Source organism: Bufo gargarizans, chromosome 5 (genome assembly GCF_014858855.1).
Source record: "Bufo gargarizans isolate SCDJY-AF-19 chromosome 5, ASM1485885v1, whole genome shotgun sequence".
NCBI lineage: Eukaryota > Metazoa > Chordata > Amphibia > Anura > Bufonidae > Bufo > Bufo gargarizans.
Genome location: NC_058084.1, coordinates 80,431,077 through 80,458,888, shown reverse-complemented (window position 1 = coordinate 80,458,888; position 27,812 = coordinate 80,431,077). Strand labels below are relative to the sequence as shown.

Sequence of the window (27,812 nt, the reverse complement as noted above, 5' to 3'; positions counted from 1 at the left end):
CATTAGGGTCGCCTGAGGCAGGGTAATAGTGGTGATCCTAGAGCAGGGGTATTAGGGGGGCAACTAGAGAAGAGGCAATAGTAGGGGTGCATTTAGAGTGGGGGCATTGAATGGGCATCTGGAGCTGTGGCACTAATGGGGGTGCACCTAAAGCATAGGTATTGGGGGGACCTAGGGCAGAGTCCCCCCAGTACCACTCTGAACTCTGCAGAGAGCAGCACACATACACAGATCTGAGTCTACTATAAACAAATCCCCTATTTCCCCCTTACAGTCTCATACAGGTCACTACTGTCACACACCTGAGAAATCAGCCCAGCACCGCAGAGGAGTCTTCTCTCCAGCAGCCACAGTTTTCTGACAGCAGGGAGGGCAGGAGGAGGCAGACACCTTCTATCCTCCTTCACAGCCAGCAGACCCAGAAGTCTAGAAGATACTGCGGGGCCTCCTGTACAATGTACACCAGTAGGAGGCTGCATCACTGTGCGATACTGCCACCTAGTGGTTACAATAATTATCTCTCCTGAGAAACAAGAGAAATAATTACTCCTCCATCTTATCCAGGCGCAGGAGACTAGGGGCCTACCAAGGAATCCCCCGCCTCCCTGATGGGCCAGTCCGAGCCTGGTTCGGCGTGGGAAGAAGTGTCTACTTGGTAGTTCCCCTTGGGCAGAGAGAGCTAGGGTGCATTTCAGGATCCATGTTATACAAGGATCTCTTAATGTCTACTGTACCTTGAGTTATGTGACCCTTTCCTTGTCCATGGGCTGAAGATCGTGCCAATTTTCAGGAATAAATGTTTTTTTTTAACTTTTTCCCGATAATTGGCCTGTATAAATGTGTCGCTGATCACACAACCAATGGTGTAAAGTAGGACTGGCTTAGCTGCCCACAGCAACCAATCAGATTCCACCTTTCATTTTTCACATGAAAGATGGAATTTGATTGGAATCTGATGAGCTAAGTTATGGAAAATTCGATTTGGTTCCTTCTCCGAATTTCACAAAGAAATTGGTTTTGTGATGAATTACTACTACTTACTTGTAGTGGGCGCAATGACGGGGAACTGGTGGTCGCGCCAACCAACATCATTAAACCCCTCACATGCCGCTTTCATTGGTGATCGCGGCATCTGAGGTTACCATTTAGGCCTTTCAGGGTTTAATCAGGGTAAAAATAAATAAATACTCACCTTATCCATTTAATCACGTAGAGGCCGTCGCGGCCATCTTGATTGAAGACGTTGCGCAAAATCCTGCTTGGTGACGTGATGATGTCATCACGCTGGCTAGCGTGGTGATGTCATACGTCACCACATGTGAGATTTCGCTCAAATGGATGAGGTGAGTATGTTTTTGTATTTTTTTACCGCCAAACGCCATTTCAGGGAAAATTGATTCGTAACTATGAAGCACAAGAAAATTCGGCTTCGCAGCTAATCGAAATTTCTCCTGAAATACGGATTGAAGTCAGTTTGTTTGACTTCGATTTGCTTAACACTAGTGCAGACTTTATCTTGTGACCTGTTATTTTTGCATTTTTTTGCATTCTGTAAGGCTTGTTCTAGGTTCTACTGTATACTAATATATAGGGATATGAGAGTCTGCTGAGTTTCTATCAGAATTCTGGTATTTTTGACAGCAAGAATCATGCTGCACACAAAACTATTTTTGCCATCAAAAATATCTAAACCCCCTGCCGACAACTGAATGAGCCTAAATTGGGGATGTGAAAAAAAATGAGGTGTACGGAAATGCTTCTTTTACTAGAGGTGTGATAGACCTGTGCAAAAACCTTCAAATAAATAGCGTTAGGGACTCATACCAGAAAAGACTAGAAGTAAACGTGGAACAAACATATATTTAAGATCCGTTCACATTAGCATCATGGAGTTCCGGCAAAGCCTTGCCAGCTATGATGAAATTAATTTCAAATGAATCCCAATGATTTCTTGACAGATCCAAGGCTTTTGATGCTGCTTCGTATCCCCTCAGGTTTCCGTAATTTTTGCAATTCCGTAAATTACTGCAGCACTCCAGACTATGCTATTCTTGCCTGTCAATGACGATGTAGACCAACGAGGATGTGAACAAAGCTTTAAAGAGCTCTCAGGAAAAAATATCTGATTGCTACAAAACAAAAAACACATACAAAGCACATAATAAACAAAAAATGCTCAAAATAATCCTTACCCACCCCAACCCTGCAAATAAAAAAAACAACAAATGGAATGACCCAATGATTTTTATTGTCGGCAAATTTTACTTTTCGGCTAGTTTGTCATCAGCACCAGATCCACAAATAAGGGTTATAAAAAAAAGCACACAATTAAATTGGAGATCAGATCTCATAGGAAGAGGCGTCAGAAACAATAGAACAGCTGGCATTGCTTGCATTAACCCTTAGAACCCTGCTCGCTCCTCATCAGGAGTCTCTGCATATTATTTCAGATTGTAACAGAAGGGACTTAAGTGCAGTTGATGACTGACCTAAGCCAAATTAGGGAACGGAGGGAGAGAGCATTTACCAATATTAAACCTGCCTCCAAAACATTACGAGTGATTTTAATTATAATTGACCTACATGTGTTATTGTATTTTATATCTTCATTAGCGCCAGGATGTGGTCCTTGGATGGGGAAGGAAGGACTGGTCATTTGACATATTACAGGGCGTCGTTGAGTGATGCTGCTCTAAGTTCATTTTCTTCATTGGGGAAATATGGTTAACTTTTGACGTCTAGGCTGACTCACACCAGGTGATGTCTTCTGCATCACTTCTGAGGGCAGGTTTGGAACAGTCCCTGAAAGTCTACGCCAGATGTATACAGCCTGTCTACCTATATTGTATTATACATTGCCATTGACTGTAAGCCTATAGTGACTCCCATAAAAATTTTTATTTCTGTGCGATACACATTTCTCAGTATAGAGCAGCATTAGGCTTTGTCAACGCTACGGTTTCAATACAGTTGAGGCAAGGGTCTACCAGCAAAATGTCTGACAAAAGGACAGTGATAGTCTATGGGGACCTTAGATGTCAGGGCGCAGAACATAGACCCCAAATATGGTGTACATTTAGCTTTTATACCCCATCGAGCCATTCAACATTACATGCTATGCAATAAGATGCAATGTATGCCATTCAGTTTACAAATAATACACACAAAATATTTTCTCCCCTGAACTGTACTTCAGTTTATTTTCCGACTTGTCATTTCACAAAACAATCATTACAGTAATAAAGTAACTCAAGCAACTCAAACATAGCAGCAATATCCTCTCGGTCCAGTCATTACCCCCAATCATAAACTTTATTATATCATCACTGATATATCAGAGGGATCGGTAAAAGACAAGAACTAGAAGAAGACAAGACAAAATTTGACCAGAATTTTCCCACAAATTTGGATTTGTCAGAATTTCCTGAGAAAAAATTTGGAAAAGATTGAGAGAAACAGAGACAGGGAGGGAGAGAGATTGATTTTCCATGCACTAAATGTAATTTCGATTCTGGTAAAATTGATTCGTAACCGAATCGAAACTCAGGGTCGATTGAAACTTCTCTATGAATCTGACCCAAAATTTTTTAGGAAATTTGCTAATTTCTAATATGAACAACTCGCTGCCTACAACTGTACCATTTACCAAAATTAATCCGATGATTTCCGCAGCAGAACTATAGGACTGCGCAATGGTAGGAGTGATATTCCAATGAGATGCCGCTAAGAGATCTTTGTACGTATGTTCTGATGGAACATATTCCAGTATTGGGTAAATCGGTAGTCATGGGGACCCTTGGGTCTCTATACCTACCTTCCCTTATTTTACATACATCATCCTCTTCAGAGATCCTCTTATCCTGAGCAGGTCTTCCGCCTTGGGTCATGTTGGGCAACCTAAAGACATTTCATGAAGAGACGTAAGGAGCAGTTACACCTCTTTGTTTTCAGCACCACCATTACTTAATGAAAAAAACAAACAGACTAAAAAAAAAGAAGTAACAGAAGGGGATTAGTGGAGACGAAAGAGAGAGGCTGGGATTGTAACTGCACTGTCTGCACAGTGATGAGTCCCAGGCAGAGAGGCAGCCAGGAGGAGCTCTGCATCCAGATGGCCAGGGAAAGTGCTGCTCTTGGGTTACTGCAGGGCAGGCGGCTTGGGAGCCTGTTACAAGTCCACCAGGTCTGAGAGAGAAGAGAACAAGGGAGAGTGTGAGCATAAAGAAGTAACTGGCAATGTGCTCTCCCCATTGTTAGCATTACTTGACCCCCTGTGACCTGTGCAAGACACAGATGTCTGCTACCTCTATCACCTCCCACTGCTGGGAGTCCTCCCACCCTTGCACCTGGGTAGCTGAGCCTGGCTGTCTGCTGCCAGTGTGCTGCTTGACTTTACAGGGAGAGCAAGAGAAATAAACATTGAAGAGAGAAGAAGGAGGAGGAGGAGGAGGGGAGGAAGAGATTGCAGCCTTATGCTGGAGATCAGAGCAGATCAGGCTCCTTCCTCCTCCATGACAGAGCCACATAGCCCTGGTCGCCTCTCTGCAGACCACCAGTGACAGCAACAACCCGTGACTTCTCCAGACCACTCTTGTCTGCAAACACCAGGATCTTGTCAGCTCAGACCCCCCACCCCAGTGGTGTTCCCCCCTCCCCACCCCCTGCCTCAGTCCTCAGGAGCTGTGGGCAGCTGGAGTTCTTCACTTAGTTTGGACTTGGATCATCTGGACTTGCAGCATTCCTCTTCTTCTCCACCTCCACCACCACCTTGGTTATTATTACTTTGTGCACCCCTCCTTCTTCCCTTTTTCACTTCTGCACATCAGAAAATAAGGAACTTTTATTTGCAGTTACTGGACAAGCCTGTGGCGAATGGTGGGAATTTCAAGCCCCTTCCAGTGTAAGTAGCCATCAAGTCATGTTTCAGTGCTTCTCAATGAGCTATCAGCTGCCAGACCTGGGACCACTTACCTTGTTTCTCCAAACTGCAGCTACGCATGACAATTTAGAGGTGTTGCACAGTTTAAGGTCATGTCCTATAGGAATGGGTTGCACTAAATTAATATCTGAGATTTGTAGGTTCTGTCATCTTCAGGATTTTGCTTTGTTTATTTTTGTTTGTGTGTGATATGCACATATTGCATTGATAATTTCATTGTTTTTCAATAGGCCATACAAATCCTGGAGATCAGCCTTCATTATGTGTGTTGGTATATATATATGTCTGTGTGGTTCTTTAGTCATATATATGATAGTTTCAGCTTATATTGATTAACAAAATATTCCTTTATGAAACTTGTAGGTACCTGGACAGCAAATCCAGACTATAACAAGACAGTTAGGTAGTAGTGGACAGCCATAGCTATCTATGCTCCAAGCAGGCAATATGACACTGAAAGCTCTAGGTGCTAACATGTATCCATGTATGTCCATCTCTGCCTCCTCTACTGTATACAGTCATACTGTATGTACACTATGGGGCGAGCCTGGCTGACATAAAACAGGAACTGGCTCACACTCCATATACAGTATGTGAATAGCAACCAAAGAGTAATCACTACATAGTGTCTTACCATTCCCATGGCTCTGGAGAAGCTAAGTTGTAAATAATAATAATAATAATAATAATAATAATTAGAACAATAACATTATTAATAATAATAATAATAATAATATTACTAATAACAAATTAAATAATAGTCACAATTATAACAATAATAGTAATAATAGTAACAATTATAACAGTAATAACAAAATAAATAATAATAGTAGTAACAATTATAATAATAACAGTAATAATAATAATAGTAACAATTATAACAAAAATAAATAATAATAATAGTAACGATTATAACAATAATAATAATAATACACATAATATAGCACATTACAATATTATAACCATATATTAAGAGGAGGAGTGTTTTCATCTAGATATTGCCCCCCTTTATTGTATCTATTTGGATCTAGGGCTCTGGTTATCTGTAATCCTGGGTGAAGGTCCCTGGCTGTAAATCCTATCCCCCAGGCTGACCCCTTTAATTGATTGATCTACAGATGTAGGTGCCTGCAGTCTGGGCCATATAGGTGGACTGAGAACTAGGTTTATTTCTTGCTGCTGGAGCCTTTAATCCTGTGGTGGAAATGGACAGGCATCTGGCCTCGCTGGGAGCAGATTGAGCCTGGCCAGAGATAAGCAGGAGCAGCTTTGGGAGGCTGATAGTGTGCTCTGGGCTTCCTGGTGGGACACACAATGTCAGGCATAGTTTCCTAGCTGTGGAAGCAGGTTTCCTTAGGAAACACAGGCAGCTTCCTCCAGTGTTTTTCAGGCTCCAGCAAACCTTTCCAGGAAATGATCAGTCAGATCAATAGGCACATTTACATTTTGCATGGAAAAAAAAAAGAAGCTGTGTTTTGTGGGTGCAGATGCTCCTTATGGACAGGCGAATGAATGGTGGGAGCTCCCTGGTGCAGATCATTGTACTGATCAGGCTATGTGGCTGAGGATAGTAGTCCCTGTATATACAACACTGCCACATTATTCCTGGGTCAAATCCTAGAAATCAATGGATGGATCCATAGGCAGCAGAATTATCTATGTAGAGTGAATGCCCAATCCAGAACTGGTGAAGGTACCCTTGATATTGCAGCTTCCTTTCAGGTTATGCTGGGGGTTGTAGTTACACTGGTTTAGTTTATTAGTGACATGGATGTTTCTTCTCCTGGTTGTGACTGATCTTCCATGGCTCATGCAGGAGATGCCACCTGATAATGGGATGTGACAGCCATTGTGTGTCCCTGAGAGATGGCCAGTCTTTATGGAGTGCCTTTATCAGGGCAGTGCACTTGGCAGCTCGGTGCACCTTTAATGATGTCTTTTTTTCCAATTAAAGGAGCTGATTATAGCAGTAGATACTGAGGGGATATTGTGAGCTGTGGGAAGCTGTCATGTGTCCTGTTATCTGCCCTGCCATGGAGGGGATCTGGGGACTGGGGGATCAGTTCTCACGCTCCAGTCCCTCCTCATGCAACAAATCATCATCCCAGAACCAGGTCACAGCATGCCCACAGTAATGTCATGGCCACAGCCACTTATATACACATGTGCACACAGCTAAGGTTCCTGAGCCTCTATCTATCTATCTATCTATCTATCTATCTATCTATCTATCTATCTATCTATCTATCTCTATTATCTATTATCTATATATCATATCTGTCTGCCCATATCTATCAATTTTCTATCTATAATCTATCTCATATCTATCTAGTTATGCACCTATCTATTCATATAAAAGGTCTATCTATCTATCTATCTATCTATCTATCTCTATATTATCTATATATCATATCTATCAATTTTCTATCCATAATCTATCTAATATTTATCTATTCTATTTATTCATATAAAAGGTCTATCTATCTATTTCTATCCATCCATATATGTTTCTATCTATCTATCTATCTATCTATCTATCTATCTATCTATCTATCTATTTATCTATCTATCCATCTAGTATCTATCTCTCTATTTCTATCCTGCCATATCATATGTGTCTGTTTATCTATCTATCTACTGTAGCTATCATCTATCTTTCTGTCTATGTCCCTCCATCGTTTTAATATATATATATATATATATAGATCATCTATCTGTCTGTCCATCAGTCTATGTCTCTGTCTATTTTGAATAATACACATTATTAGCAGTTATACAATGCTCTGGGTACTAGCTGCCTATATACACCTATATATAGATTGATATATATTTCTATCAAACTAAATGTAACACATAATGTATAAAGACATATTTGTATCTATAATTATTTTTTCTAATTATAAACATAATTGCAGATATTTTAGATATTTCCAATTCCACACATTGAAAAGGGCAAATCAATAACGATTATTGTAGATTTCTGTGTCTGTCCTGTAACCTCCAGGACCTATTGGTAAAACTACACTTTACCACATAAAGATACCAAAGAAATGATATAATGCACTGATGAGGTATAATATGGTATTATATATCTAATAGTACTCAGCAGCTCTGCCCGGCTGTTTCTAGTTGTTTGCATTTGTAATGAATCTAAAATCATAAATGTATTTAATGATTCAATCTGTATAAACTGATAATTGTTTGAATAGTAAATCTAAAAGGTTATGTATATATTCTACAATATTTCATTATACACAAAGATAGATAGATAGATAGATAGATAGATGGGTAGATAATGAGATGGGAGCTGGTCATCTCTCCCCTCCTCACACTACAGGAGCACGGCCACACTTATTCATAGACCAGAATAAACAAACTAGTCCCTAAGAGTTAGGTTCAGCTCTGCTACATCTCTGCATTGTTACTGTGTGCAGAGGAGACCCTCGGCCGCCGCTCACATGCATTACTGGAATAGACCCCCGAGTATGTGCAGTGACACCCCTCCCCCATCACACAGTACATACCTGCCAAGAGTGATCTCTCATCTATCTACTATCTATCTATCTATCTATCTATCTATCTATCTGTCTATCTATCTCATATATATATATCTAATATCTATCTATCCATCAACCTCTAATCTATCTATCTATCTATCTATCCATCATCTATCATGGGGTTAGACTGCATTTCATAGTAAGATCATTTAGCAAAATAATTACATGGAAATATATATTGCTGTTATGGAGGGGATGGAATAGTGTATAACTTTCCTCAATTTCCTACCTCATAGCAATATCTATCATCAATCTATCTAATATCTATCATCTATCTATCTAATATCTATCTATCTATCTATCTATTATCTATCTATCTATCTATCTATCTATTTATCTATCTATCTATTAAATATCTATCTATCTTTATGTATTGCACTGTCTATTATCAATCTATCAATAGATCTATTTATCCATCTATTATCTCTCTCTCTTATCTATATGTCTGTCTATATCAGTCATAAATGAACTGTTTACCAATTAATATATGTTATATCTATCTAATATTTATCTATGATCTATCTCACATCTATTATCTTTCTATCTATCTACAGTATCCATCCATCTATCTATCCATCTATCCATCCATCTATCCATCCATCTATCTCTGTCTCTCTTGTCTCTCTCTAACTTCAGCCAAAGAAGTGTAAAATGATGTCAATGATCTGAGGGATGAAAGATTTCCACCTTCCTGTCACCCTTGTATAAACATCAGGATTATCAGGACCCCCCCTCTCCGGGCCGGCCGTCACCCCTGTATATAATGTCATATACAATCATTGTCAGTAATTAGCCTGAATCATTAATAAAACCCATTAGACACCATGGAGCTCCATATTCCAAAGCATCTGCTGGAGGAGAGAGGCAGGGAGATGCTGGGGGTTATATACTGGAATTTCCAATGTACTTATGATACAGGCACATATGTGTAATTAATACATAGAGGCAATGTGAATCTGATGTAGCAGAGCTGTGTGTGTCATTTGTTATACAGAGGACTCCACTATTGTGTTTGTTGTAGCAGCTTTCATAATGGCAGCGGATCTGTTTCAGATCTTTAGGACATAGAGACATATTTCTTACCTGTCTGGAGGGAAACATTTGGGACTATTTTTAAAGTCCTTAAAAATGAGATAAGATTTAAATAATCGATTAAAAAAATTGCACAGTTGCTTTAAATATTGACACTGGGTTCTCTGATGCCGATTATATTTGGGTTTGTGGAAAAATAAATTATTATTAACTATTGAAAATAAATCTCCAATGAGCTTAATGACAAACTGAGTCCTGCTACATCTGCATGCCTATAGGAATAGATTTGGGGATGGAATAAGCTGCCTTCTCGGTACTAGGCGGTGGAAGGTGCCATATTGCTGTATGTAGATTATTACATGTTTTCTGCTATTATTTGCATTGTCTCACTGCTCTGCTTTTGTATGAGAATCACTGTCTTAAATCTTTGCCAGTATGCGGCCCACCCCACCCCCTTCCTCCTGTGTGGCACACACCTTCCCCCCTTGCCCCATGTGGGCCCTGCTGATACTGTAATCAGCCGGCGCACATTGCCTGTCTCCGCAGCCTCACACATTGTGCTGATGACAAGCCTCTGGCTCTAGATAAGCTCAGAAGGCTGCTTCATGAATACAGAAGCCTCTCTACCTCGCCTGCCCTCAAACACTTACGTTTTCCTCACCTTCCTCTCTTTTGTACTCATTTTTTTTCATACATTTTGCCACATAATTATTTTTTTCATCATCTAATTCAGTTTTACATTTTGAAAGTCGATATGAGAACTTTTTAGAACCGTATTTCGTATATATTTTACTCAATCTATCTAATCAATCATCTATCTACAAATGTATCAATTATCTATTATCTATCTATCTATCTATCTATCTATCCGACATCCAGAGGATAGGTCATCAGTATAAAACACTCGGAAAACACTCTAGCCATTTACAGAAAGGCCCTTACGTATGATTTTTGTTTTTGTAATTATTCATGTTCCGGAGTATGTATTTATTAATAGTGATGAGCGGCAGGGGCAATATTCGAATTCGCGATATTTCGCAAATATTTGGTAGAATATTCGTCATATATTTGCGAATTCGAGGTTATTTTCTTGATTGCAAAAAATCACCAATGTAATATTTGCGTAATATGCGCGAAATACAGGCATGGGTCACTATAGCTACATTTTTCAAGCTGCTAGAAGTTTCCTGAGACCGGAGAAAATGGATGGCACGGCAGAACATTACAATAGCTTTATAGGCAGATAGAGTGCTCCAATATATTTGCGATTGCAAAATTGGCAATAATGCTAATATTTTGGCGCAATACGCGAAACTTCACATTTTAGCAGGTCTGAGTAGATATTACTGATTGGTGCACTATGTATTGTTGTGACATCCCAGCACTACGTCTGTAGCATGTATGTATGGACAGCAGAACCTATCACACTACCTAACACCCTGCACTGCACCAGCTACACTATATCAGGATATAACCTACACTGACTATCTGTATTATATATATATAAGTTATCTAACTAACTAATGTAGTGTGGAAAGCACAGAGCACAACAATGTCACTGCTGTCTCTCTCTCTCTCAGAACTTTAAAAAACTGTGGAAAATGGCTGCTGGGCAGGCTCTTATATAGTAAGGGGCAGGCAACTTTCCTATTGGTTGCTAGGGATGTGGCTAAGCTCAGACAAAGACATTGGCCCACAAGCTAGAAGCAGGGAGGGATCATGGGTTCAGATGAAAGAAAAATCTAAAATATTTGAAATTATGAATATATATCAGTATATTCTAAATATTCGCAAATTCTCGAAGTGCTGATATTCACGATTCGAATATTCTCACCCAACACTATTTATTAGTATATAGAGTGTTTGTCTTTGTGTGTATGACAATATAGTACAAGTTCCTGTGTATATGAGAATATAGCGCATGTGCCTGTGTGTGTATGAGTATATAGTGTCTATATGTATATCAGTATACAGTGTGTGTCTATGCTGTTGTGAGTATATGAGGTATGTGCCTGTGTGTGTATGAGTATATAGTGTCTATATGTATATCAGTATACAGTGTGTGTCTGTGCTGTTATGAGTATATGAGGTATGTGCCTGTGTATGAGTATATAGTGTCTATATGTATATCAGTATACAGTGTGTGTCTGTGCTGTTGTGAGTATATGAGGTATGTGCCTGTGTGTGTATGAGTATATAGTGTCTATATGTATATCAGTATACAGTGTGTGTCTGTGCTGTTATCAGTATATGAGGTATATGCCTGTGTATGAGTATATAGTGTCTATATGTATATCAGTATACAGTGTGTCTGTGCTGTTGTATGTGCCTGTGTGTGTATGAGTATATAGTGTCTATATGTATATCAGTATACAGTGTGTGTCTGTGCTGTTATGAGTATATACTCATACACAGGCACATACCTCATATACTCATAACAGCACAGACACACACTGTATACTGATATACATATAGACACTATATACTCATACACAGGCACATACCTCATATAGTGTCTATATGTATATCAGTATACAGTGTGTGTCTGTGCTGTTATGAGTATATGAGGTATGTGCCTGTGTGTATATGAGTATATAGTGTCTATATGTATATCAGTATACAATGTGTGTCTGTGTGTGTATGAGTATATAGTGTCTATATGTATATCAGTATACAGTGTGTGTCTGTGCTGTTATGAGTATATGAGGTATGTGCCTGTGTGTATATGAGTATATAGTGTCTATATGTATATCAGTATACAATGTGTGTCTGTGTGTGTATGAGTATATAGTGTCTATATGTATATCAGTATACAATGTGTGTCTGTGCTGTTATGAGTATATGAGGTATGTGCCTGTGTATCAGTATATAGTGTCTATATGTATATCAGTATACAGTGTGTGTCTGTGCTGTTGTGAGTATATGAGGTATGTGCCTGTGTGTGTATGAGTATATAGTGTCTATATGTATATCAGTATACAGTGTGTGTCTGTGCTGTTATCAGTATATGAGGTATATGCCTGTGTATGAGTATATAGTGTCTATATGTATATCAGTATACAGTGTGTCTGTGCTGTTGTATGTGCCTGTGTGTGTATGAGTATATAGTGTCTATATGTATATCAGTATACAGTGTGTGTCTGTGCTGTTATGAGTATATACTCATACACAGGCACATACCTCATATACTCATAACAGCACAGACACACACTGTATACTGATATACATATAGACACTATATACTCATACACAGGCACATACCTCATATAGTGTCTATATGTATATCAGTATACAGTGTGTGTCTGTGCTGTTATGAATATATGAGGTATGTATCTGTGGGTAGGTGGCCATAAATATGTATTGCACGTGGCTGTGTGTGAGCATGCGGTGTATGCGCCCATGTGTGCAGCGTACATCTTGACTTTATCTGCCATCGCCTCCTTCCTCCAAAGCACTTCCCAGAGAGAGATTAGCAGAGCCTTTATCAGGAATTTGGGGTTAGTTAGTCAGTCCCTGCAGCAGAACTGAGACCACAGGAAATTTATGATCTGGTCTGAGGACCGCTTAACTCAAACAGAAAATGGAGTGGGACTTTATTGTCTGCAGGAAGTGAGTCACAGGGTGAGGGAGCTCTGATTTATCACCCATTTGACTTCCTTCATCCCATCATTTATTTATCTGGAGGTCCGCAGTCTGCTGATCGCTCACTTTCCTCAGCACATGTATACCCACACACATACATATATCTTATACCTACACGGAGTATCGTCCACCACTGCTTTGTAGAAATGCGTCCTCCATCTTCTGCATCAAACACAGAACAAGAACAGAGCTTTAAAGGGGTTTTCTGGGAGGTTTTCCGGGACCCCCACCGATCTGCTGTTTGAAAAGGCAGCAGTGCTAACAGTAGCGCCGCCATGGCCTTCTCTTAGCAAAACAAGCCCAGCTCCATACATTGTATAGAGGCTGTGCTTGGTGATGGGGCTGAGCTGCACCTAGGCCTTGTGATCGATGAACGTAACATCACATCGCCTAGGAAAATCTGGAGAAAGGCCGCGGAGCTACTTCAAGTGGCACTTCCTTCTCAATCAGCTGATTGGCGGGGGTCCCGGGTGTCGGACCCCTATCGATCATTATAAAACTCCAGGAAGACACCTTTAACAAGAACCTCCTTGGCCTAAATGCAAAATCTATAACACGGACCAGCATCGCTCATAGTACTTATTTCTTCATAGAGGTCGGTGGGAGTAAAAATAATGACTCCATATCGCCTACAAGTGCTGTTCTTAAATAGAATTATGATTAATTAAAGGAGTTTTCCAGGTGTTCAGTATTGATGACCTATCTGATCTGATTGGTGAGGCATAGCTAAAGGCTCATGGGCCCTGGTGCAAGAGTTCAGCTTGGACCCCCTTCCCTCAGTGCTTTGTGGCCGGGGCAGGGAAGCACATAGCCAAAAATTGAAACAGCATCCCCCCCATCCCCATGCCAAATTCTTGACCTAACCCCTTCCCTCCAGCCGGAGGACTAACTTGAACATTCTAAGCCCCAGTGCAAAATCTATAACAGAGCCCTCCCAGCATGCACTTTCAATAATACTGGTGTCTTCTTATGTGGCATAAGGTTCTTTGGGTCCCCTCAGGTTCCTGGGCCAGGTAGCGACTACTAGCTTTGCACCCCCTATAGCTACGCCCCTCATCTCGCAGCTGTTTGAAGAAGATGCAGTGCTCCAGCTTACCAAGAGCAGTGCTTTACATTGTATAGAGGCTGTGCTTGGTATGGCAGCCCAGAACCCTTCGCTTAAATGGGACTGAGCTGTGCTTAGGCCACGTAAATAATGAACATGACATCACTGGCCGAGAAAGTGGCCGCAGTGCCCACCAGAGTACCATAGCCCCTTCAAACAGCTGATCGGTGGGGGTGCATACACCCTAGACAATATTCTGTTTCCATAGACAGATTTTTGGCACCAAAGCTCTTTGTTGCTTGCATTACCTGTATGTCTATGGCCAGTTCAGGTTATTGGCCGTAATATCGTAAGAAATGGGTCGTAGATGAACTTTGAGAGGTTGGATGACAAAGCCTTCTGTTAGGACATGTAGTGGAGAGAGCTGGATCCCCAATTCAGAATTTTCCTCTATTTCCTCTAAAGCTCCAACTTGAAAGGGGAACCTCTCCCCCAATGATCAGTTGTTCCTGAGGGTACCTGCAATCCCAAACTATGCTGGACAATTTTCAGAAGCCCCTATAGCGGTGAATGGAGAGGAGACCGCACATGAGCAGGACCACATTTATGGCATAGCCTACGGTTAGTATAAATTCTGTAAGGGGTTTTGGGGGCTGTATACCCAACTCTTGACAGAACGTATTTTACCCGATCCTGCACAGGCACGCATAATGTCAAGAGCATTACTTCCAGACATTACATGGTCTCCTTGAGCGCAGGAGATCAATAGGTTAAGACAATAAAGCCCCATTATTTCTCTTCCATGAACTGAACATATTGACATTTCAAGACTTCCAGTGCTTCAGTGCACATGATAAACCGCTACCATTTACGGAGTGACTGGCTGCAATGACACTTATTTTAATGTATGTCATCCGTGCCTTCAGGTTAGAGGAATTGTAGAGGAACAGGGAGGTATACTGGGTGCACATTTTAATGCAGTGAGGCACAGCAGAACATGGCAGTTTAATTACAGCTGGAATCACATGGTAGGAAGATGGCGGCTCTTCTGCAGTTGATATACTTTTTAACTTGCTTGGAATTTAGCGCTGCAGACAATGTGACTCATTGTGTTATCCTAAAGAACACAATAACTCCTACCGTAGGCTCTGCCACAGCTGCTTAGCTTCTATGTTTTTCGGGATGTGCCCTCACCCTCATCTCGGTATGATTTAGCACAGCGCTTGTATCTGGAGACTCAGTGGGGTTCATATACTAATAAAGAGAGTGACATCCACATCATGTTCTTTCTTATTGCATGTCTACAATGCGTTCACGTCACGCATTGCACCCGCACGAAAAACTCGCTCCTGTGAAAGTGGCCTTAGGGTGCTGCTGTATTTTTATTGGCATATATTTAGTCTGTAAAAACAACCTGAAATCTGTGTTTTTTCACAAGTATTCTTTTCTTTTTTTTGTTTGGCGTTTTAGTCTAGTTTTTTTCAGACTTTTTTTTTATTTTTGCTATAGAGAAGTATGTTTGAAAAGTCTGAAAAAAATATGGAAAAAACAAACAAAAACGCCAGCAAAAAAATCTGTATTTTAGATAATTTCCTATTTGACTAGGTTTAAAAAAAAAACTAGGTAAAAAAGAACAGCGTTTTTTTGTAAAAAGGCATAGCGTGAAACCACCCTGAGAATAATCATTAAGAGGAGGCACTTCTCCCCCTAAGTTATACCTATCACCTGCTCACAGTGGTACACCGAGCATCACAGCGGAGACCCTCAATATGTCTGCCTCTTCTCTGCGTAGGCAACAGATGTACTCTCAGGTAGCGTGGTGAAAACCGGTCGTTCTGTCAGTCTCCCTGCCTAAATGTTAGGTTTTGCAGCAGATCAGCAGGTGCCATGTGTAAATTTTTCAGAAGGCCGAGTGTCTGAATTCACAAAGGATGAGTGATAAGAGGGAAGAGACGAGCGCAATCAGTTTTTTTTTTCCCAGTGTTTTTCAATTTGTGCAGGATTTCGAGAGCTATTTTGTTAAACTGCTACATCTGCTTGAATATGAATATTGAAGCTCTACCACTAAAATAAACACCCTGTAATTTAGGAGCCTCTGTAATCTTTTGTTAATGCAAGTGGTTTTCAAAAAACATCAATTTTCTATTCTAAAATTTCATAGCCTAATGTGAATTTTTGGCTCTTATCACTTATCTTTGGTGGATAAAAATGGTGTTCTGCAATTAGAATGCACAGGATATGGCGGGTTGAATGGTTTACTTCAGATACCATTAGCGTCTGCAGAGATGCAAGCAATAAATCAAATGGCATATTTCGCATATTTTATATGGCATGTAGGGCATTTGTTGTTTGTGTAACGTCCCTCTGCTGTCTGATATTTTATATGAAAGCAACTTCAAATTCCAAAATATAGCGACAGAATTACTATTACTGCCCTCTATCAACCCAGTGCACGTGAACTAACAACATGTTACACAACGGCAGTTATACTGACGGTCTAAGCACCATGAGGGCGTTTTGTGAAGCGGAGGAAATCATCTTGCATTAGGCGCAGTTCACATGGAGTATTTTCTGTGCTGAAAAAAAAAAAACATCCTAATTCTGTTTCAGAATTCCTCCGTTTTTTTTTAGCAGCCGTTTTTATTTTGATGTGGTTTGTGATGCGGTTTTTGATCCTACCCATTTTGATGGGAAGTTTGGATGTGGAATCCACACCAAGCATGAACGTGTCACTTCTTTATTCCAAGGGACAGATTTTAAAACCGAAAGCGGAATAAAAAAGCACTGTGTAAATTAAGAGGTTTTTCCACTGATCTCAATAGAGATGATTTGCAAGCGGTTTGAGTGCGGTTCCTGGAAGCGGAATCTGCCCTGAGAAAACACGCTTCATTTTGTATAGTATCTTCTGGGCTTCACATTTTATATTTTCTCATAATACTATTACTATAAGATGATATTGTTAAAGTAAAACTCTAGTAGGGAGACAAAATCTCTTCTGCTAGTGTCCCTTTCCTTTCTTCCTTGGTTTCCATTCTCAAAAAATATAATAATATATATATAAATAATCTTTTGCTCCATTATAAGGTATGGAGACCCTAATTTCTAAGGACAGAAATCATCAGAAATATGGCAGGTGACCACATGGCTCCCCATAGGAGTCAGGAGCTTAGAGGTTTTCCACCTGCTGACTGCAGCCCGTGGTGTTTAGGAATAGTTTAAAAATATTTTGGGTGCTGCAAAGCAAATACAGCCCAAAAAATTATATCCAGTAGGCAATTTAACAGACTTTTTGAAGGAAACCTGATATATTGTGTTATGCCAAGTGCAGGGCTCGAGGAGACGGTGCATGACTGGGATTCTTAGAAGACCAAAGACAGAAGTCATGCACTGCTTGTTAAGCTGGCCATACTCATTGGATAAATGTTGCCTGAACTTGCTGATCGAGAAGATTGGGTGTTGGGAGGCTTCCCCAACTGCAGATGTCTGGGGAGAGAAGGATCGGGCAGTTGGATTTTAACATGCCTACCTAATCGGTCGGGTAGATTTGGTGTAGGGAGGCCTACTGACTCTCCTCCAACAGAAGATGTCTGGGGAGAGAAGGATCGGGAAGTTAGACTTTAAAATGCCTACCTAATGATCTGGAAGATTTGGTGTAGGGAGGCCTACTGAGTCTCCTCCAACAGAAGATGTCTGGGGAGAGAAGGATCGGGAAGTTAGACTTTAAAATGCCTACCTAATGATCTGGAAGATTTGGTGTAGGGAGGCCTACTGAGTCTCCTCCAACAACAGATGTCTGGGGAGAGAAGGATAGGGCAGTTGGATTTTAACATGGCGAATCCTTTCGTTGTTAGGAAATAAAAGACCATCAGAGGTGTCTTGACAGTGGCTTATACCCTTTCCTTGTTCAAAACACATGGGTCGAGAGTGTATGTGTATTGAGGAGAGGGAGGGTGTGGAGAATTAGCTTTCAGAAGAATAAGCATATGACCATCAGCTCCCTAGAAAGTGTGGCCAGCTTTAAGCCCTGCATTACATATATCATATGCGGCCATGTTTCTCTTTTAAAACAAAATATTTACCCTAGAAAAAGTAAAAAAAAAAACTGTCTGTATGCAGATACTAAAAATAAACTGTATTTGTAAAGCCAATGGGTAAAGGATCATATATGAAGTCCTCCTCTTGTCTTCAAAGGCAGGTGAAGCGTTAACTCACCTGTAACTTCAATCAGTAAACTGTGGTGTGTGATAATGATAGCTTCCAGTCATTAGAAGCACTAATTGCTTTTCAGCTTAGGAACTTTTGGTGCTTAAGGGGGGTCCTTTATGAGATAAAAGGAGCATAAAAGAGGATGTTATTTAGTAAACATATAGTATACATTGAGGCAGGTTGTGACCCGGGGGCTGATGACTATTGGTCATGCCCAGCATGTACCATAGTGTGGAACTATGGCAGAAACAGGCAGCTCTGCCCAGATGCAACGGATCTTCTCTTGCTAGTCCTCGTACAGAAACCTACTACTGTTTACTAGACTTTGCCCATAATCGGTCCAACATCTCATTGAATATATTTATATGGGAAGGGAGGATTTTACTGACAATGAAATAATTACATTCAATAGTCTGAAGGGTTTTCTACCCTATAGGGATAGTGATAATCTACAATCTAAAATATTGGGTAGTGATGAACACATCATTTTATTCGGGTACAAATAAATTTACTTGAAGTGAATGTGCTATAGTTGCCCTGACAAGGTATGGATGACATTCTGAGGTCTCCTAGGACTGTATGCAACACATGTCTAGCTCTTTAACACCAAGCCAGCATTGGTAACTTAAAGTGATAGTGACATAGATGGCTATGAGTAAATGCATGGCTGCTGGTGGTAACAAACCATCTCTTTAAAACAAAAAAACTGCATTGTAGCATGTTTGATGTTTTTAAAGTTTTCTCCCAAGGAAGAGAACCATTTTGCTTGTAATCCTCCTTCTTCATCTTTCCTGTCTTCTGATCTGAAAAATGAATGACACCACTTGAAGAAATTTGCCCAAATTGATCTGACCTGAATTTTTGGAAAATTCGGGTCAATTTCCACTTGTTTAGAATCAACTTGCTCATTTCTGCTATCGGGACCTGTTAATGCCAGTTTAAAGGGATATACTCCCACCACCTCCTCGTCTCATTCCCTCTCTGTTGGTGTCCCGCAAGGCTCTGTCCTAGGACCTCTGCTCTTCATTATCTACACTTTTGGCCTGGGACATCTCATAGAGTCCCATGGCTTTCAGTATCACTTTTATGCTGGCAACACACAAATCTACCTCTCTGGCCAGACATCACCACCTTATTATACAGAATCCCACAATGCCTATCTTCCATATCATCCTCCTTCTCCTCTCGCTTTCTAAAACTTAACATGGATAAAACAGAATTCATCATCTTTCCACCATCTCGCTCAACCCCCCAACAGACCTATCTATTACGATCAATGGCTGCACACTCTCCCCGGTCAACCAAGTCTGCTGCCTTGGAGTGACCTTGGATTCTGCCCTCTCCTTCCGACCACACATCCAAGCCCTTTCCAGCACCTGCCGCCTCCAACGCATCCGCGCTTTCCTCAACTTTAAATCTGAGAAAATGCTTGTACATGCCCTCATCATCTCCCGCCTAGACTACTGCAACATTCTCCTCTGTGGTCTTCCATCTAGCACACTCGCACCCCTCCAATCTCTCCTCAACTCTGCTTCCCGACTAATACACCTCTCACCCTCTTACTCCTCTGCCTCTCCCCTCTGCCAATCCCTTCACTGGCTCCTCATTGCCCAGCAAATTCAGTTCAAAATACTAACAAATACATACAAGGCTGTCCACAACCTGTCCCCTCCCTACATCTCGGAGCTACTTTCCTGATACATTCCCTACACGCAATCTCTGATCCTCACAAGACCTCCTTATCTTCTCTCCTCTTATCACCTCTTCCCACAATCGCCTCCAAGATTTCTCCTGTGCATCCCCCACAAGCCTACAACCAGTGACCCTGCTGCCTCTATACCGCCATGACAAACTTTACCCTCACCTACTGTGTCCTTCTCCCATACCATGTAGATTGTAAGCCCTCACAGGCAGGGCCCTCTCACCTTCTGTACCAGTTTGTAACTCGTCTTGTTCATGTTTAGTGCAATTGTCTGTATTATGTATGTATACCTCTTGTCATATGTACAGCGCTATGGAATGAATGGTGCTTTAATAATAATAATACTGTATATGAATTGGAAGGTGTTGTAATATTGTGTTTATCCTGTAATATCTTTAAAGTAGAATTATGATTTTGCATAACACATACCATCATATAAAATATATACTATGTTTCACTTTTTACCTTTTATGCTACTTTAGGCCATTGACACCAATTAGACAACTCTTGGAGATGAAGGAAATTTGTCACCTGGATCATCGCTGTTAAAGTAAAGCTATTGCCTTATAGCGCTTAGTACCTTATTTCAAGATGTGCTTTTCTTTCATGGATGATTGCATTCTATCACCTGAAAAACATTTTTTTTTTAACGCAAATGAGGGTGCCCAGAGGGGCATAGTTTTCTCATGAAGGAGCCCAGGCATGCCTCCCTCCAGTGCCCAACCCATCTTCACACAGAGCCCAAGCCCACCTCCTCTCCACTCTTACATGAAGCTCCCTGCTGAAATATGTCCACCTACCCACCTCTACGTCACATTCAGGCCATAACTCCACCTACCATTTCCCTGATGCATCGTGTCTAAATCACAGGCTGAGCATGTCACTGGGCTCGGCGCATGCTCAGTTGCAGAGTTGAGACTGATGCCCTCAATTGGACAGAGAGTACTCAGGTGCAGGCAATGTTAGGCACTGCACATGTGCAAGATTGTGAAGGGATGCAGCAGGAAAAGTGCATGGGGAGTAATGGCCTGAATGTGACATAGCAGGGGGTGGGTGGACACATTGCAGCAGAGAGCATCATATCAGAGTGGAGAGGAGTTGGGCTTGGCTCTGCATGAAGGCGGGCTTGGGCATTAGCAGGAGGCATGCCTGGGCTGCTTTGTGCAAGAATAATGCCCCTCTGGGCACCTTACTGGCTCATTTGCATACCAAACAATTGTGTTTTTCAGAAGATAGAAAACTACAATCCATGAAAGAACAGCACATCTAGAAATAAGATACTAAGTGCTAGAAGGCAATAGCTTTACTTTAATAGCGATGATCCAGGTGACAGATTTCCTTTAAAGAAAGTCTAAAGCTTTCATATATTTCAAGAAGAGGGCTAGGAACCTGTTATTTCAAGGTGGATTGGTCACCTGGCTCTTGGGTTCTCTCCAGATTTTTAGGCTATATTTAAGTAGGACTTTATATTTATGTTACTTCAGTTTAAAAAAAAATGCCCTAACAGTGTTCATCAGTTATGTTTTTAGAAACTGGAAGATTCTAGTGGAACTTTTTTAAAGTCACCCTCCAGGCTCTCCCAAATTTAGACCCACTCCCCTCAGCAGATGTCTGAAAATGATCTGATAATCTTGTTTTTCTCATTGGTGGTTAAGTAGTCTGTACATTATAATTATTCTGACTTTGTGTTAATAACAGCCAGCCTTCTATGTACTGACTTCTGGTGTGCCTGTCATAGACTTATATTATACACAGCCGAGGCAGAGCTGCTGGGAGGAGACAGAGCAGGAACCAATGAAGAGACATGATGTGTGTCTTAGACTACCTTAGACTCCCTGTAGACTCTGTAGCTAAACTGTAGTGACAGATCATATCTCTGCCCTAATGGAGCTAAGCAAAAAAAAGCAACAGAACTGCAGGTAAACATCTTTGTAGACATTGACTTACATATCATTTTTGAGCTCTTGACTGAACAGTCTTTTGAATTAGCTCTCACCATACTATTAAAGGGGTTGTTCAAGATTTTTATATTGATGGCCTATCCTTAGGATAGTTAATCAACTTCAGACCGGCAGGGGTCCCTTTAAATAGTCTTTTTCTGTAGAGTTATGGACTGGGGCGTAACGACGGTTAAAAATGTGCTCTGGAGCGTGAGGGGGTCCATTTGAGAAGATCGGTATTTACAATTACCCAGTTACAAATTTAGGATTTGGAACAGGAGCTATGAGTCTGGTGTTATCTTAACATCTATGATTATGGGATCTTAAACATTACCTTTGGTTGGGATATTGTCACATATGTTACCTATGAGATTACCTGATTGCCTAATTTGCCTACTTGAAAGCAAAACAATTGGACTTCATATAAAAAAAAACAATGGCCATTTTACCTATAAACTAAGATCATATTTCATCATATGAGTAACGATGAAATTAATATTTTGAATAATGAGGCCCACCCTACTGTCATCCACCCTACTTTTTCTCTATACTAGGCCCATTACCAGAATGTTCCACTCCAAGGCTAACAATACCTGGAATTCTCTGTATTCTGTCTACATACTGTAGGGCCATTTTTACAGTAGCACCATCACTATTCGTATTATGTGTATTTTTTTTAGTAGTGTGCATTATGTGCAAACAGGAGAACAGAATCCTTACACACCACAGCGTCTCATCAATGCTTTGCTGAAGGTGTGACCCTGCTAGGGAAGCCTTCGAAAACCGCCATTTATTCAGAAGCCATTATTTCACATGTCTTTGCGGCTTTTGAAGTCACATCATCTATTTGTCTTCAGTTGTGGGATCAGCTGAGAGAACGTGGACTAAATCATATTTGCAGCTGGGCAATTACAATGCACCCTAAGATCTGTGAGCTTCAACCATGAACACAGATGCCTTCAAAGTTCTGTTTTTCTTCCATGTGGAAGTCATTGGCATAGAACAGATGCCTTCATTTTGGAGAAAACCAGCCTCTGGATATAATTGGTTCTCTCTTCCCATGTCCTCTAGGGACAGTCTATTGCAGATTAAATTAGATGAAAAAGAAGATGAACACAAAACAAAAGCTTTTCATGGTGTTTTCACCGTTCTTCTCAGGCCGACTTTACTGTGGAGAGATTTCTCTGTATTTAATGTTACCACATTGTCTTTAGTACTCAGTAGCATAAATTAAATACATATATCACTATGGCATTTGAAAAGGAGAGCTCATCATTTATTTATCCTGATTTCTGGTTATAGTAGACAGATTATTAGAGTTAGTTATTAAGCATTAATGGTGAATGCCATTACGTTTGCCTTGCATTGTAATTTTGTAAAGCGTTTATTTTTAACAACCGACATGCATTTGCTGATAGTTAAAGTAGATGATAAGGCAGACAGGATGTAAGATAATCAGAATAAAGCGCTGTACACAGCACGGTGGAAGGGCTAATGGATCACTCCCATTAAAGAGACAGCCATTCAAAGATGGGCCTTGAGTTTGTAATTTCTCCTGAACAAAAGGAATGTGGACCTCTATGGTTCAGAAACCACTAAGTTGCGAGGTATGTAGATAGTAATGGCCAATTCTGTACCGCAGAGGAGAGGTTGCATTATGTCCTTACATATTAATATACATGGAAGGGTTATCTAGATTTGTAAGAACAGCACATAGATCTAATATGCTATGGCATTAATTTGACTTTTTGGATCTTTGAAATATTTGTGGTCACTTTCACCTGGTATTTGGTCAGACTTTTGCATGAGTATTTGTAAGCCAAAACCAGGAGTGGAACTTAGAGAGAGAAAGTATAATGGAAAGATTTGTGCCTCTTCGGTGTTTTGGAGCCACCCCTGGTTTCATCCTAATTGAACTAAGATTGGTTGAAACCATGGACAGCAATGAAGTAGGCAATTGATAGCAAACAAAAATATAAAGCTTTGATACAGATGTGTCCTTTTTTACCCTTTCTCTTGGCTAAAGATATCCTGAGATGATTTGCATGAAACCAAGTTCCAAGGAAAGAACATTTGAAGTATAATGCTTTAAAGAGTAAAATGAAACATTTTTTTGTTTTTTAAAGCTGGTCATCTCCGTCCACTCATCTTGGAATGTCTTGGTCCAGGAGGAAAGGTATAAAAGGACACAACTGTACTTGGATACAAGTGTTGGCTTGTTTTTTAGGTTGTTTTCTAGAGTTTTTTTTTTTCCAAAGGTCCCACTGAGATGTTTCTAAAAAAAAATTGGGTCTAAAAGTCTATAAGCAAAAAGTCACAGATGTAGCTAGACATTCTTTCACCTGAAGCAAATGTTAAGTTCTGAATGTTCTTTTAGGATGTCTGCCTTTAGCTCTGCCAAGACGTACCTTATATCACCAATCACCTAGGCACATTTTGTGTCCACAACTCTCCAGTTACTCCCTTGTGCTAAAGGGCAAACATACAGTAGTTGTGTTTAATTTGGAAGTGAGACATAAAGAGGTTTCTTGAAATACTTCTCTATACGCATGCCTCTACCAGTAGGGTTAGCTACAGGAGAAGGGCATTGTTGTTCCTTTAGACCTCCAATCATGGCTGCCTATGAATTTATATGGGGAATTGTAGCTTCTCTTCATATTTCTAGTGACAAAATAACCTACTTCCAGATGTGGAAATGTGTAACTGTTACATAGTTAACTTCTTACTCATTATGGCTGCAATGAACCATTTTCCTTGGGGAAATATTGCATATACGCCAGATTTCTGTGAGAAAGGCTATGACACTGCACTGTATGACTAGAGATGCTATAGAATTGTTTATTAGATCCTCTTACAATTTAGGCTGGTTGCGTAATTCAGAAATCTTGAAGAAATCATTGTCCTCAGATAGTCTCCTTGTTGACTGTCTTATTTAGACTGTTTCCCAATGGTTGTAGGGAATGTTGGATGCCATGTTATTCTAAATGAGGTTTTGGAATTTATATGAAAACATCTCACGTGTCTTAGGCTCATCTCTCGCAGTGTATTAGTGTGGCAAGCAACCAACAAATGAGATTTTTTTTCATATGGCTAATCTGCTTTACCTGTAAAAACTATGCACAGCAGACTTCCACAGTATGTGAACCCGTGTAATGCAAATGGCCACTCTCATGGAAGGAATTGTCCCAAAGCTATTGGAACCGACGCCAGAACAGTTGTCAGGATCTGATGTGGAGGTTTCAAAATGTCATAGCTTCCATGTAACATGTATTTTTTAGGGGAAAAACTCAGATGTTTGTATGTCAGAGAAGATGTTAATCAATGAAAGCCACCTGCACGTCATAGACGTCACCTGGTCTTCCCTCTCGAGAGCTTGCCATGCAGCTGTCTTTATATGTGCATGTATCTGTTGATGAGTTGAAAGCCTTTGAATATGATTTTCTGTTTGCTCTCATATGAAACTATAATGTTCATATGAAATAAAATAATCAACCTTCATTGTCTTCTGAAGCCTTAAACCAGTACGTTAAATGACAGATTCTCTATTACATTTCAATGTTTTTTTCCCCCTATCTTTATGTTATGGAAGGCTTGTCCAGTTCTGACCACCCTGACTAATAATTGGTGACCCTGTATAGCTTTTGTAATGGACATCTAAGTGATGCCTTTGAAGGTCATCTATGAAAGTAAATGGGGATACATGCTACATCAGATTCAAGATCTGCGGCACTGGTACTAGTACAAGTACAAGTAGATGAGATTTTAAGAAATTTCATCCACATGCTGTGGGAAAAACCCCCACAGATTTTATATCTGCAGGATGTAAATTTATGGTGCAGATTTTCACAGTGGATTTCACTCTTTGCAATGCCACCTAACCCTGTGGCCATACCCTAATAGAGTGGGATCCCAGTTGAGCATGCTATACGAAAAGGGCATTATCTAAAGAACTTGAGTCCCATAACACTTACGTAAAGCTAAAGGAATGGAGTTTTGGTAAGATTCATAAACTGCAAGGGCATATTCAGATGTAGCAGATGTGGTACAGTTAAAACCTCATGCGTTTTTGTCATATTCTTTGGTACGATTGCAGTTTTTAGGCAAAACATGCAAAGAACCACAACCATATCTAAAGCACAGCAGGATGCATGTTTTTTAATACGGTTTTTGATGTGGTTATATCCACACTTGAAATGATACATATGAATATACCCTAACATCAGAAGCGTAACTATTATTTATAGGGCCCCATAGCAAATTAAGATGTGGCCCTTACCACTTGGTGTAAGAAAATTAAAACAGCATCATACATTGCCATAATAATGTTATAATAACATCATATATTATAAAACCCACATTATAGCAAAAAATCCACTATTGTTTTTCCGAACAAGACCTACAATTTGTACAGATCAGCCCTCCGACATAAGTAAATATCGATGGTTTCCAAAAGGATTTTCGAACTCCTACGAAGGTTCAATTTCTTAAGAACATAACCAAATGAAGACCAAATGGTGGCCATATGCCAAGGGAAATGTGTGTCTAATGGATAATGTCCGTTGATCATATCTGGTTCAATATATATTTCATATCTTCTGCCAAAAATGGCCCTACGGCCGTTGAGGGCTATTCAACTTTTGTAGAGATGAGAATGGTGGTGATAGTGGCATTTTTGGGGGCAGATGAAAGTACCACAAGATACAAAAGTAGACGGGAATTAAACAGAAACCTCTCTCAAATTATTATTGCATTCTTTCTATAAAAAGAAATACATTTCGCATATGGTTTAAGATTGATAAAAGAAATAGAGTTTTGTGTTCCAGTGATTACATTCCCATCTGTGATTAAGGCTGTCTGTCTACATCTGGCTTTCACATTATATCGCTGTAACAAGAATCCTTTATAAGGCAGGGTTCACTCTGTATTTTATATTAGTTGCAGTTCCAACTACTGCACGGACTTGGTTTTTCACATGTGGAGCTCATTACTTCATACCATTGAGAAAAAGTAATATTTCTTTGGGAATGTATGTTTCTCACAATTTCCATAGCAATGCAACATGTTGAATCTTTTTTTTATATCTTTTTACGGTCGTCTTTGAACATTACAGATTGTTTATGACATATTTTTGGATGAGTTATTGCAGTACAGTGGTCTATCGCTTAACATTTAGGCACAATGTAAAGCAGCCACAAATAGGGTATTGTTGGGGAAAAAGGGACAACTTGAACAGATGTAAGTGCACACAGGCATAAAACCCCTATGCAATATATACAAAAAAGGATAATTTTATTCTTATTTTGGGTGTTTTTTTTTACTGCAAAAAGAAAACAAAGTGAATAAAAAAAACTGACTTGACCAATACTATCATGTAAAGAATAATACCACTACTATAAACACTATAGAGGACATCTACTAGTAAAAAAAAAAAGTCCATTGCAGTGAGATCCAGCAAATTGATCAAGTGGCATCCCCATCAGCAAAGCCTGCTCTTTAATGTGCCATGAGTGGTGCCAAATCTCAGAAAGTCAAACACTATGGGGCACATTTACTAGTTGTTCCCACCAGCAAAGCCTGCTTTTTTAAAAAGGGCCACAAGAGTTGGCAAACTGTGGAGCAGATTTACTGCTAAAATGTTCATTAGAGTAAGATCCACTAGATTTATTGAGAAGTGTTCCCATCAGCAAAAACTGCTAATTGAAAAAGTGCTATGAGTGGCACCAAACCTCAAAAAGTCACAAATTTTTGT

General features: G+C 40.1%; 1 protein-coding gene across 1 annotated transcript in view; it reads left to right on the top strand.

Annotated features, from left to right (window-relative positions):
- Positions 1–4,109: 4,109 nt before the first annotated feature.
- The window catches only part of RUNX1T1 (RUNX1 partner transcriptional co-repressor 1), a 134,190-nt gene continuing 110,487 nt past the window's right edge, over positions 4,110–27,812 (top strand). Inside the window, exon 1 of the mRNA XM_044294087.1 lies at positions 4,110–4,900. Within this exon, the coding sequence (XP_044150022.1) occupies positions 4,873–4,900 (28 nt within the window). The 5' untranslated portion in view covers positions 4,110–4,872. The remainder of the gene's footprint in view (positions 4,901–27,812) is intronic.